The 13,148-nt window shown below is 55.2% G+C and overlaps 1 protein-coding gene across 1 annotated transcript; it reads right to left on the bottom strand.

The window, feature by feature from the left end:
- Nucleotides 1-4,386: 4,386 nt before the first annotated feature.
- Nucleotides 4,387-6,528, bottom strand: IL4 (interleukin 4; the record flags this gene model as incomplete). The annotated part of the gene is made up of 4 exons (XM_084268708.1): nt 4,387-4,491; nt 4,683-4,817; nt 6,124-6,171; nt 6,394-6,528. The coding sequence occupies 4 exons, from the start codon at nt 6,526-6,528 to the stop codon at nt 4,387-4,389; spliced, it is 423 nt and encodes a 140-aa protein (XP_084124834.1).
- Nucleotides 6,529-13,148: the final 6,620 nt, after the last annotated feature.

Consider the following 13,148-nt stretch of genomic DNA (forward strand, 5'->3'; position numbering starts at 1 on the left):
GTGTCACCTGCTCAGAATTGCTGTAAAAATCAGTGAGTGTGTAAGACTTGCCCAGAATGTGGAATTGGAGAGGCTCTAAAATCCATGCCTGCCTGGGATGGAGCTTTACTTACAAGACAAATGTATTTTTTCCTTAGTTGCCCATATGCTGTATGTTATATTAACAGAACATTAAACTGGTATGTACAACAGTTGTGAAAATCCATGTGATAAACGTGTTGTGCAGGGAAACCTGTTGGCAATCCCTGTTGAAATGTATAAAAAAATAAGGGTTCTAGGTGTGTTTCAAGTGCTAGATGTGTTAAACACAAAGAGGCTGATGGAAATCCTAAAGTTTAAGGCTGGTAGATCCCACTTGCACCCTGCTTTGCACATGGCTGGTGGCTGTCACTGTTCTCTGTTGCACTGCTCTGTGTCTGAGTGTGGCTGCTGCAAACCTTTGGAGTAAGGTTGTCAAACCCTTTTTGTTTGAATATTCCTCCCTGTGGGTGTAACCCTGATTGTGTTGGGGTATGGAACACCCTCTTCCCTCCACTTGCTGTACAAAGAGTAGTTGGGTAGGGGGAACATGAGCTGAGACTCTTGGGGAAGGGGCTGGGTTCTGCTCGAGTGCAGCAGAGAACAAGTGTGTCAGAGCAGCACTGAGAGTTGTCTGATGTGATCTGCAGGTGCTGGGGAGCACGAGACCTTTGCAAAGACAGAAGGCAGCTTTCCTCCCCCTTCAAGCCTGTGTTGCTGTGTTGCTTTGGCTGCTTTTCATGCTTCTGAGCTGGGTGTTTTTAATGCCTGTGTGTTGTTTTGTGACCCGAACAGCAGAGCTTGTTTAAGGGGGGAATGCTGGAACACTGGGCTTTGGGATGAGGGAGTTGGGGCGCTGTGTTCTCATCCCTGGACCAGTGCTCTTAAACTGAGGGTGAATTGTCTCTCCTGTATTAAAACAGACATAAACTGCCTGGTTTTCCAGCACCACCCCTGGAGCAGGCGATGCTGTTTGTTCCTGTGCAGACCGGGTCTCCTCGGGTGTCTGGCTCTGCTCGGGGAGATGAAGTCTGGGCTCTGATAACCCTTTATTTGTGGTGGCTGCTCTTTTTCTTTGATATAATGCTGCTAATAGACACATATCACTTTAACTTGTTGCTCTTGTGCCACAGAAGATGTGTCACCTTTGGGTTGTGTGTGCTGTGTCACGCTGGAGCATGTGAGCTGCAGGCATCCTCACAGTTCCCATGTAGTAATTAGGAATTAACTTCTGTGTGATCTTAGCATCACCTGTAGCTTTAAAAAGTTGTGGTTACTGATAGAAATGAGTCCCTGGGCATGATGGAAGGAACAAGATGGCTCTGTAGGTGTCTGAGTTCTTGCTGGTTGCCACGCTTGCAGCCATAGGACTGTTCTTCTGAAGTCCTGGAGAGTTGTTGCTGGTGTCCCTTCCTCTGTGGTGGTGGTTGAGTGTGGTTAGAGCTGGTCTTGGAAGGCTCTGGAGGCATGTTCAGCTGTGAGCTAAATGAGCTGTAAGCTTTTCCCTGCTTTTTCAAATGTGCTTTTTGGGATCATGAGTTAGATGAAGACAACCCTGCCCTGCTTTGGGAGAGGGGTGAGGGACCATCACCCAAGTCCATACCAGATAGAAACACTGGCACTTGCTTTCTCTAGCCTAACACTCAGAGGTAAACACTCAGAATTTGTTGTTCTAAGCTGTAGCTGGTTTTGCTCCTGAAGAGCTGACCTGACTTTGAACGTGCTTGGGCAACCTTGAGTTACCTGGTGTCACTTCACCTCTGCAGCCTCAGAGGGGTTTAAATGCTGCTTTGCCTTAGGCTGTGTGTCAGTTCTCAGTCCTGGCAGACAGATGAGTAGCTTGGTCTGTGCTGCTCTCAGGACCAGGGATAACAGTTGTATCTCCCTTCCTGTTCTGTCCTGTTGTGCTTGAAGTCTGTTCTTAAGGGAGTTTCTCCTGAGCTCTACTTTCACAAAAAACATGGAAAATTCTTTTACCTGACAGGCATTAGTGGCTTAAAGATACCCCTGTGGACCTTGGCACTGCATTTAAGATATTTAAAACTTGACTATAAAGGCATGTGCTTTACACTTTAAAGCTACAGCCCTGCTGCTGGAAACAGCAGTACTCCTTGGATTTCAGTGAGCCTTGGGGCAGGGAAGAAAAGAATGGCTTGTAGGCTTTGGCAGACTGGAGAAACTGGCTGTAATCCCCTGTTGCAGGGACTTGGAGAAATCATCTGCTCAATATTGTAAGTGGAAGGGTATCAGGGTCAGGCTGCTCGGTCAGCCTGGCTTAGCTTTTAACTGCTGGGCTTTGTTGAAGATCTGGAATGTTCTTTTAAAGCCAAGGAGTCTGGCTTGCAGGGTTCTCTGTAGCCCTGGCTGGTCTGGGAGCATCTGATGGATCCATAACATGTTTTGATGTGGAGGTTTGGTCTGTGTGGGGTTCTTGAGCTCAGTACAGCCACTCTCACCCCAGGTCACTACGTGCTCTGTAACCTGCTTACTGTGTGCTCATCTCTGTGTCTTGCTACAGAAGATGCCCCTTTGTTCCACAACAGTGACCTCAGCATTGAGGTTTTTGATGCTTTGTGTTGTTTAATGTTGTGTTAACTGTTCCATATTTAACTTGTTCCTGATCCTTTCTTTTAAGAGGAGGGGGAGAGGGTCCCTAGTGCCTTCCACTGACACAGCTCTGCACGTGTCCAGCTCTCCCCTCGCAGCGGCTCTGCGTAGCCAGTCCTGTACATAGGAGAAACTGCTCATCCCTTTGTATCATTTATCTTCCTATTTATTGGTTTTCTAACTGTTTATTTCTGATTATTCATTGGTTTATGATTAAACTTTACTCCTTACACTGTATATACCAATATTGTGTCCCTGGAGCATGTTCAGACCATGAAATAAAAGTCTCCATTCCCAGCTGCCCCTCTGTGTGTTTTCAGATGGCTTGGGGCATACAGGAGATACACCAGGACAGGCACCCAAAGCCCCTGCGTGGCTCTGGGGTACACAGCCCTTCCTGGAGGGGCCAGGGGAGTGAGTTTGGGGCATGTGGGGACCCCGCTGCCAAGCCCCAGGGTCATGGGCAGTGAGTTCCTGTGGAAGAGGCAGCCAGGGGAGAACAGGAGGATGCTTTGTGAAGCTCTGGAGATCACAGGTGAGATGAGGCCAGGGTGCAGGTCAGGGGATGCACCCCAAGGAGCTGATGTACCCCTTATTCCAGCCATCCTCTGTGCATTGTCCCGAGCTGCCCTGAACCAGCCTGTGCTGCCAGTGCTCTGCCTCTGTGTGCTGCACAGAGGGTACAGGGAGAAGGTTCTTTGTGCTGTCCTGGCTTCCCAGGGGGAGCCTGTTGTATCTGTAGCTGGTTTGAGTTCACCTGTGGTAGCTGGAAACACTCAGCTCCATCCCCTTGGCTGCGTGCCCCGTGCTGGGCTGCGGTGCCTTTGTGCCCCTGGAAGAGGCTTCAGCCAGCCTGGGCAGTGGGTAACAGGCTTTGCTGTGGTCTGCAGCCTCACAGCTCCCCAGTCCTGTGACGCTTGAACCGAACCCTGCCCAGTCTGGGGCTTCCCAAAGCACTCTCCCACGCTGTGCCAAATGAAGCTGCAAAATGCCTCCAGCCCCCTGGTGCTAGAGGAAGACCTGAACTGGCACCAGGTCCGTGGTGGCCTAGAGTCATCCGTCCAGCAGTGTGGTTTGTTGCTCTCTGTTGCTGTTTCTGTTGCTGCTGGAGCCTCTCCTGGCTCACAAAGGGTTGTGCTGGGCTGTGATGTGAGGGGAGTGGTGGAGCTGCCCTCCCTGCTTCCAGCTCCTCTGACTTCACAGCACTTTGGGCTGGTTTCTCCACTCCAGCTTAACCTGGGTGTTTTTTCCTCTGCTGGGAGCTGTTTTCCTCCAGCTGGTACAAGCCTGAGCCCCAGGGCAGGACACATCCTTTATTGTGGCAGCTCCTGCCAGCACCTCTCCTCTGCCAACAGCCCTCAGCTCACCTTAGCCCTGTGCAGCCCTTGCACCTTAGATGGCAAGTCACAGAGATGACTTCTGTCCTTGGGTCTACACCCTCTTATTTCTAAATCCATCCCCCCTTCAGCACTCTGGAGCCAGCACTGTCCCTCCACACGCAGAGAGGGACATGAAGAAATGGATGTTAAATTTCTGCAGCATTTTTCCTGGATTTCCTGCTGGGGAAGGCAAATTACCAGCTCCTTACACCTCCAGGGGCCTGTCCTTTCCAGCTGTTGGCACCAAGGCTCAGGCACACAAAGCATCTTATGCAACAGCAGCAAATTTAGTCCAAAAATACATTTATTTAAAGATTATTATAAATAATACTTTGAACATGCAGTGTCAGTTTAAAACCATTAAACCCCCCTAACTCTGTTTTCACTTCAATATCTCTTCTTTTAGTAACCGCTGGAGGACGAGGCGTAAGTGCCCCAGGAACTCTCTCAGGGATGTAGTGTTGCCTGCTTCCACGGGACACGGTACCTGTAAGGGGAACAGAGGGCCTTTTGGGTGCTTGCTGAGGGGGGGCTGGCTCTGCAGCAGGGTCTTGGGTGCTGGAGGGGGTGCAGGACTGAGCCAAAGCCGAAATGATGACCGAGGGAGAAGCCGGAGGTGTGGAAGGCTCTTGGTGTGGGGTGGGGGGGCTGTGTGGGGTAAGTAGGGCTTGGCCTTACCTTGGGGACAGTGCCCTTCCTCTGGACAAGCTGCAGCAGGTTGAAGGAAACTCCCTCCAGGTAGTACCTGTGGCAGACCCGATGCTCCCAAGTGACTGTGGTGGCTTTGCACAAGAGCTCCATGTCACTGTGCTTCTGGAAAGAGATGCACAGGGCTGGGTTAGAAACCTCTTGTACAGTCAGAGCTTCAGCAGCAGGGATTAAACCAGCCCAGAGACCCCAATTCTGGGCTCAGGTACAGCTAGAGGTGCCAAAACCTCCCTGAAGCTTCCTGGCTCTGGATGCTGTGCGTGTGGCTCTGTCCCATCCCTGGCACACAGTGTGCTCTTGGCTGCAGGTGAGAAGTCCTGGCAGAGTCCAGCACAGAGCATTGTGCTCTTGTGGCAGGTGTGAGCAGCTTCCCAAGCACGGGGTCCTGTGCTTGCTGTGGGCAGGAAGCTGGCTTGGGGGGGCAAAGGCTCTGTGGGGACAGCACAAGCCCCTGGGGAGAGGTGGTCTCTGGCACATGCTTTGAGTCGGTCAAGTCCCCCAGCAGAGATGTGGAAGATGAGGAACAGCCAAGTGCAGCACAGGTGGGAATAAAGCTGTTCCCTTGTCTTCCCTGGGGATGCTTGTGGTGCTGCATCCCCTCAGCAGTGTGGACAGGGGCCCAGAGCTCTGCCCACTTCCTTCTCCTCTGCAGTGATCCAAATGGCTCCACCAAATCAGCATCAGGCTGTGTGGCATCCCAGTCATCTATTCTTGCTCCTGGGGTAGGAGGGGTGCAGGGTCCCTCCTGGAGGGGTGCTCAGCCCTCAGTCACCCCCTGAGGGAGGCTGCTGTGCCCTGGGTTCCTGCCTGCCCGTGCAGCACGGGGCAAGGGCATCGGCTTTCTGTGAAAACAGGAACTCTGGGGCCGTCGAACTTGGCTTAGGCAGCAATTTTCAAAGCAGAGATCTGCTTTATTATCTACTTTTAAATCCACTCACTGAAGAGATAAAGGGCTTAAGAGGGATACTGAGTCGCACCGGAGCTCGAGATGCTGCGCAATAGGTGTACGTGGGTGTCTGAGACCATGACACACCGCTCCAGGGCGCAGGGAGAAGTCCCTCTCCTCCTTTCCGCAAAGCTTAGACCCCCTGTGTGCTGCTCAGCCCTGTGCCACCCCTCCTGCCTCCACGCTGGCCAGGAGCAGCTGCTTCCGCTTTGGCTGGAGCTGGAGGTAGGTGCAGGAAGGTGAGGACCAGCCTGGCATCGCTGCTCAGAGCTCACCACAGACTCCTGGCTCCCAGATGCTACCACACCAGGATGGGCAGAACCCGCCAGGGCTTCGTGCCTGCCTCCTGCGTGCCCTGGGCTCCCCTCCCACCCCCAGCACCCCCTTCCAGGACCCATGGTGGCCGTAGGGTTGTCTGTGAACAAGGAGGAGTTTGCTGGGGTGTATTTTTCCCCCATCTCTTACCTTGTTGCCTGCAAAGATATTTGTCACGTTCTTCGTGTCACAGGAAACCTTTGTCAAGACACAAAGGAGAAGAAAAATCAGGTGGATCCATCCTGACGTGGGCACACCCCCTTCCATCCATCTGTCCATCCATCTGCCCCCTCTGGGTGCCCCAGGAGTGCTGCCCTGCCCAGCACCTTCCTTTGACTCAGCATCACTCTCGCCGAGCCCAGCGGAACGATCTGTCCCTCCCATCGGTGAGGGCTGAGCGGCGCCGGTGTCCCTACCTACCTCGCTCTCCAGCAGCGTGCTCAGCAGCCTGATGCTCTCCTTCAGCAAGGTGGAGGTCTGCAGCGGGGCGGCCCAGTGGCCCTGGCAGGCTGACAGCACCAGGAAGCTGAGCAGGACCAGGACCGGGGTGCTCATGGCCTGTTGGACTGAACCCAGCTCACGCTTTCTGGATATTTTGGTGAGCTATACCTGTGTGTGCTTTTCTGGAAGGAGCATCTCAATTTATGGCTGTGAAATTGCTGAACCTGTAGGAAAAACTTATTTTTCCCTTATCTGCACTTTCCAAAGTTGCTCCTATCCAATTAGGACAACAGGTCTCTCTCTCAAAAGTCAAGATTTTCTTCTGATCTCGCATTACGTTTCAACGTAGGAAATTTCCACCATAAGATAACGGTGGTAGGAGTCGGGTCACGTAGAAGAAGAGCGTGTAAACTGCCCGCTTTGGGGATTCCTCATCTCTCCATATCCCAAGGCTCTGCCCCACGAGGTGAAGGTGGCCGGGCTGGGGACACCATGGGGCCACCATGGCTCCGGCCGCGCGCGGGTGCCGGCGCTCTGCTGGCTCGCTGGGGTTTTGTTTTCCTGTGAGCTCTTCCCCACCTCACGTTTCGGTTGAGTATCTCCAAATCATGCAAAGCATCTTTCATCTGCATCTCGTTTTCTGTCTGCTGTTATCTTCACCTGCGCCCAGGGAGAAACAGAAAGTGCCTTGGGGCACAGCCTGATGAGTGGGAGCGTGGCACCCCCCCTGTACCCCTTCCCTGGCCAAATGGGACCCCCCAAAACAGCGTGAGCCACGCATGGTACCCTGTGGGGCTGTAGGCAAGGGATGGGGAGCTGGGTGAGGGGTTAGGCAGCCGCTGCTTCTGGGGAAAATGGGATTTTACAACTCAGACTCCAGCATCTGGGCAAACTGGAGGTTGCCTTGGCCCATCCCAAGCTGTGCCTGGAGGGGAGCCTGAGCAGGGAGAAGCCTGAAGCTCTGCTGGCACCATGGCCTAGCGCTGCCGCAGGAAATCGCGCTGCGAAACCCGCTGAGCTGGGAAACTTCGGAGTTTTGTAATAACTAATAGGTTTTTTTCCAACTCAAATAGCGACTCGCAATCAGGTGCTCGATCAGGACGCGGCGAGCGCGCGATTAAATCCTGGATCAGCCAGGGCGAGAGTAATTCTGTTTGTCTAATTATGAAATGCCTCAGATGAAGTTGGTGCCACTGACTCAGAATAGACCTTTGCAAGGGATTTGCCAGTGGAGAGCTGCGCCGTTTCCCACCTGCGCCGCGCTCGATGGGGAGCAGATAAGGTAACCCGCTCCGGCTGCGGGACCGCGCGGCGGCGGCTGTGGGGCCGGGATGGCTGTGGGGCCGGGATGCCCAGAGCCACCCCACTGGTGTGGGATGAGTGGTGGTGGGAGATTCCCTGCCTAAAAGTGACGCTGGAGAAGGGGATGGAGGTGGTGATCCCATCCCGCAGGCACTGGGGTTTCCCCAGTGATGGCTGTGGAAAGCTCTGAAGTTGGAGTGAATGGACAGAAAGCCCTGAATTCATAGAAAATGAGGGAACCATGGAGCTGCTGGGGTGGAAAACTCCAAAACTCCATCACTGGGCAGCGATGGGCAAGCTGCCAGCACAGGGAGAAATGCCCACATCCTTTCCCACGGGGAGGATGTGGTGGATGGCAGCGACAGCCAAGGGCAGGAGTGACACGGATGGTAGTGACGACAGCCAGTCACTCCCTGTGGGGACAGCTTCAGCCTCAGCACAGTCCCTGTCTCTGCCTGTGCTGGCTGGGATGGTTGTTGCTTGAGGCCCAGCAGAGCTTTTCTCTCAACTGTTATTCCCAGGGTGAACCTGCTGCTGTTTTCCCTACCAAAGGCAGGTGCTTGATGCAGAAACGTGGCTCCAGTTCTTCTCCACCGCTGTTCTCCCTGCCCTGTGCTCTGGTTTGAAGCATCTTCCACCACACAGCATCCTGCCTGGCCTCCCAGCACCAGCATCCCCACAGGCAGGGGCCGGGGGGCTCTGCTCTTCCCCTCCTCCTCAGGGCAGCCACCAAAAAAGAGCCGCGAGGCTTCACCTGGGCGTCGTGCGGTGCTGGGGACTCAGGTGCTTCTCGTGCTTCCCGTGCCCAGTGCTGGTGCCAGTAGCGCTGTGGTTTAGCCAGAGCACAGCCCATCACAGGTGTCTGTTGTCATTCCCTGCCCAGGGAGCATTCCCAGTGGTTTCCTACCCATGTGCCTGCGGCTGACAGCTCCCATTGGGTGCCATCCCATGAGCCGGCCCCAGATCTGAAGTTATCCTACAGGCTTCTCTGGTCTCCAATATTCAGAACTTAAAAACCCCCTGTCAAGGTGAGAGACATGTTAAAGGTTGGGTTGAGGTCTGGCAGGGAGGCAGCCAAGCCAAATGTGCCTCCCCCATGTGCATCCCCACCTTGCCATCAGCCAGCTCCCCTTCCAGCCCTGCTGTCCCCTGCCAGCCCTCCGACAACGCTCCCCTTCATCCTGGCCCCAGGACCCTCTTCCCAACCTGGCACTCTCATCCCAGCCTTTTCCAGCCCCCACATTCCCCATGTACATCTGATTTCTGGAAGACTCGCTCTCAGCAGCAGCCTGGGCAGATTTGCTGAGCATCACCCCAAGAAATGCCATCGCACCCCTGCCCAAAGGGGGGAGCAGCATCCCTGAGGGGCTCCATTCCCCACCCAAGGTAAGACCAGGGGAACCCAGACCATAAACCATGGCTACCAAGCACTTGTGATTTGGTCCTTTATTGCTTCAAGCCCTGAGGCATCTTTATGTCAAATAACAACTGGTGAGGCTGTCCAAGCACACGGCAACTCCAATATATTAACTCTGTCGTCACACAAACGTTTTAAATAGGAGAACAATAAATTAGAGGTCAGCACACGTCCCCTGGTGGCGGTGGGCAGGCGCTCGGGCGGTCACGGGTCCCGAAGGATGAGGTAGCAGGGTTTCAGACGCCTGGACTCCACAGAGCCACTCTGATAGAAGCTAAAAATAGAACACTGGCTTTTCCTTTCCTTTTGGGTCTCAAGCAAAGCAAAGCTTTCAACAGCCAGGACTTTTATTTTTGGTCTTGACTCTTTAGATTAATGCAGTATAAAAATAAGTTACTTTTAAATAACAATATAATAATAAATAAACTCCAGGAGAAGGATCCCGATGGACATCCACTAGATCCAAATCTAACCTACAAGCTCCCCTGGTTTCCAATATTAATAACTTAAATCTGGCAAGGTAAGAGGCAAGTTAAAGGTTGGGTTGAGGGATGGGGGGGGAGGCAGCCCTTTACACTCCCGGCTTTCGCTCTCGGATGCTGCACTTTCCCGGCTCTGCTCCCACCAGGCACCCGTGGGTAGTCACCTCCCCCCACCCCCCACCCCCACCCCCCCTTTAGCTGTGGTAGGCCTCGTTTCAGCCAAGATTTTGATCTTTTTAGAAAGGAGCGACGATTGTGCAGAAGCCTCCCTTCATTAACAGCAACAGGAAGCAGATAATTTGGTTTTGTTTTTGGTCGGCGCTGCAGGAGGAGGTGAACGAGTTAAAAGCTCAACCTGCGGCGGGATGCGCATCGCTCCCCAGGGACCGCATCCTTCCCCAGGGCTCCCATCCTTCCCCAGGGGGTCACACCCCACACCCCCCCCCCCGGACCGCACCCCACCTCGGGCGGGCTGGAAGAGCGGCGGGGCTGCGAGGGAGCGCTAAGGGCAGCCTGGTCCAGGCGAGACCTCCAGGCTGAGTCCTGTCAAGCACGGGGCGCTGGGACGGGAAGCTTGGGCGATGCCAGGTGCGTGCTGGGCTGGGGATGTTCCAGAGATCCCGGGAGTGGAAGTGCAGCGCTCCTGCTGGGACTGGCAGGTGGGGTTGCGTTGGGTTTAGGAGGACGGGGGCAGAGCTGAGGAAGTGCATATGCAACGAGGAGCAAAGAAACTGCAAAACCTATCCTAAGAGCTGGCAGCAGTGAGGTCGCTGGGCTGGGGGCTGCCAGTGGCAGCGCTGGCCGGAGCGCTGCCCGTCTCACTGCGCAGTGGACTTGGCCAGGCGCCTGTACATCCCCTGGGTGAAGTTTCCCAGCTCCGGCAAGAAGTTGCGCAGGTAGATCTCGTTTTCGTTGCTCAGGGAGCAGTTCTGGAGGAGGAGAAGCAGAACTGTGTCAGAGCTGATGGTGGGATGCAGTGGTTCTGGCAGCCAGGAGCCAGGTTAGTGTCCAAGCAAAGGGCTTGTCTTCATTGCTTCTGTGCCCCCCGTGAATAACTGGGTTAGGAGTGGTGAGCGCGCCACCCAGCACAAGCACCCAGCCCTTCAACACAGGTGTGACCCCCATCCCTGCTGACCTGGGGGGGCTCAGCCCCTTTCCACAGAGGCAGCGTATCCTGCAGCACCCAGCTCTGGCCCTGCGCTGGATAAAGACCAGCTTGATGGGTCCCTCGATGGGTACATCGGGGAGCCAGCACTGAGACAGGGCCCATGCTTGGCAAAGGCAGAGTGGGGGCACAGCGGTGGTGGGGGTCAGGAGCTGTGGGGAGGGGAGCTGTGGCTCCTGCTTACCGTCTTGCCATGCAGGCTCTGCAAGTTGATGATGAACGGCTCGTAGTCTTTCTTGCAGCGGGTGACTTTGGTGAGCGCCGTGGCAGCCTGGCACAGCAGCTCCTGCTCCGACAGCTGGGGAAGACGGGGGAAATTACTACAAGTGTGCAGAGACTGAGGCTGATGCTACTTCTCAAGGTGCTCGGGGCTGGTGGGAAGTCTCACACTGACTTGCTAAGCTGCTTTCATTCGGTCACAGCCCCGCGCTGTGACTCAGGCCCCGGGCTGTGCCCAAGGGCTGGGGTGAGGGCAGCCGGGGTGTGAGGGGGGGCAGAGGAGCTGGAGGCAGGTCCTCAGGTGCAGCTGGTTCCCTGTGCTCACCCCTGGTGACTGCCACCCGAGCAGCTCTTGCTCGGTGACTAATAAAACTACCTGTACTCTGTGGGCTGTGCACCGCGGCGAGGAGCGCGCCGGCGGTGCCTGTCTCCTGCAAATGCATTTTCCGCCTCTCCCTCCCCATCATCTTTACCTTTCGGTCTGTGAAGACGACCTGTGCCACTCGGGTGTCATTGCAGGGGACCTGGAGAGGCGACACAAGGGAGAACCAGCGTTACAAGACTGTCATGAGATCGTCATCAGGAGCCTGTGCCCAAGGATGCTCCAGCTGTGCCCTGCACTGTGTCCCCGTCCCTCTGCAGCAGGGCACAGCGCGGATGCATCAGGGTGCTGCCACCTCCGAGACCCATCGCTTGGAGAGGTGTTTGCAAACAGCACCTGGGTTTGCACAGCACTTGCAAGCAGCTGCTTGGGAAGGGGCTGGAGGGTCCCCAGGTGCAACAGGGCAGAACAGAGCAGGGACTCCCCCCAGCAGGTCTTGCTGCGCCAGGCCACCCTGTCCCCATCACTGAGCTGCCCCGGTGCCCTGACACGGCTCAGCGTGTGGCACAGGGAGGTTTGGGGGAGGTTGCTGTGCTCCTCAGCAGGGTTTTTTTCTGCATTGTGCCTAATGTCAGGTGGAAAACATCACCCAACAGCTTCTTGTGCCGCCAAGTCAAGTGCTGAGCACCCAAAGCCCAGGCTGAAGTGGGCTGGGGTGCCCAAAGCTGGAGGTGAGGAGTATCAGGCTGAGTGCCAGTACAGTCCCTGCTGTGGCAGCGCCGGCGCCCGGCCTGGAGCACCAAGGAACATCACCAGCGCCAAAGGAAAGCCAGGAAGCGTAGCGGCGGTTACCTGCACTCCTGAGTTGAGCTGTTGGATGCGGTGAGTGATCTCTGACAGCTTCCGTTTGGGAGAGGTGGTCATTGGGGGTCTGCCCGAAATGAGCCCGAGCAGGGAGAGGAGCGTGAGCGCTGCCTTCAGCACGGGGAGCATCCTGCCGCTGCCGTCCGAGCGCGTCCCGTGCCGGTGGGGCTGGCTGGCCGGGGCCTCTCTGCCTCGCTGCTTGCTACAGGCATCATTTTTATAGGGCAAAGAAGGAGTAGAAGCATCTCCATTGGCTACCAAATATAGGTGTCTTCCTGCAGCAGGTCGGTGAGCTGGTGGGATGTGCTATTCACCCCAAAGAAGGGCATTCATTATGTAATGGGGGGGGCTGTTCTGCACCCTGGGTTTGGCTACCATGCAGATTTTAATCACCTAATTGATAGTTGAGATACTGGGATGTGAAGTTGAGAATTTTTCTTTGAGGATGTATTTACTACTGAGTGTTTGTGATGTGCTGCATGGGGCCTTTTGATGCTCCAGCAGAGCCCAGCCGTGGTGTCACGTGCTGAACCTCTCCTTGTTTCCATGAAAGACAGAAGGACAGGCTCTGGGATGTGTGTGGCTGGATGCTGCCTGGCTCCTGCCTCCTGCCCTGGGTGTTGGTGTCTCATGGGGGGACAGCACAACCCCAGTGAGCATCTGGTTGACTTTGGAGTCCTCTCCACCCCACGTGCTGGGAGCTGGCCCAGCACTGCCGTGCAGGTGGGTTTGTGCCTGGCTCACCCTCACGTTGGAAATCCAGGAGCTGAAGTGGCACAAGAGCAGAGGTTTGTCTTTGCTCTGGAATGTGGCCATGGCCATGGCCACCAGAGAGATGGCAGCTCTTTGGCCATGGCCCACGGCTGCTGCCGGACAAGACCATGGGCCAGGAAACAATTCCCATCATCTGCCCAGGCTGGCAGCAGCTCCAGCGAGCAGCTCAAGGAGCCAAAGTCATATTTG

This window comes from Gallinula chloropus, assembly GCF_964237585.1.
Source record: "Gallinula chloropus genome assembly, chromosome: 10".
NCBI classification, from domain to species: domain Eukaryota; kingdom Metazoa; phylum Chordata; class Aves; order Gruiformes; family Rallidae; genus Gallinula; species Gallinula chloropus.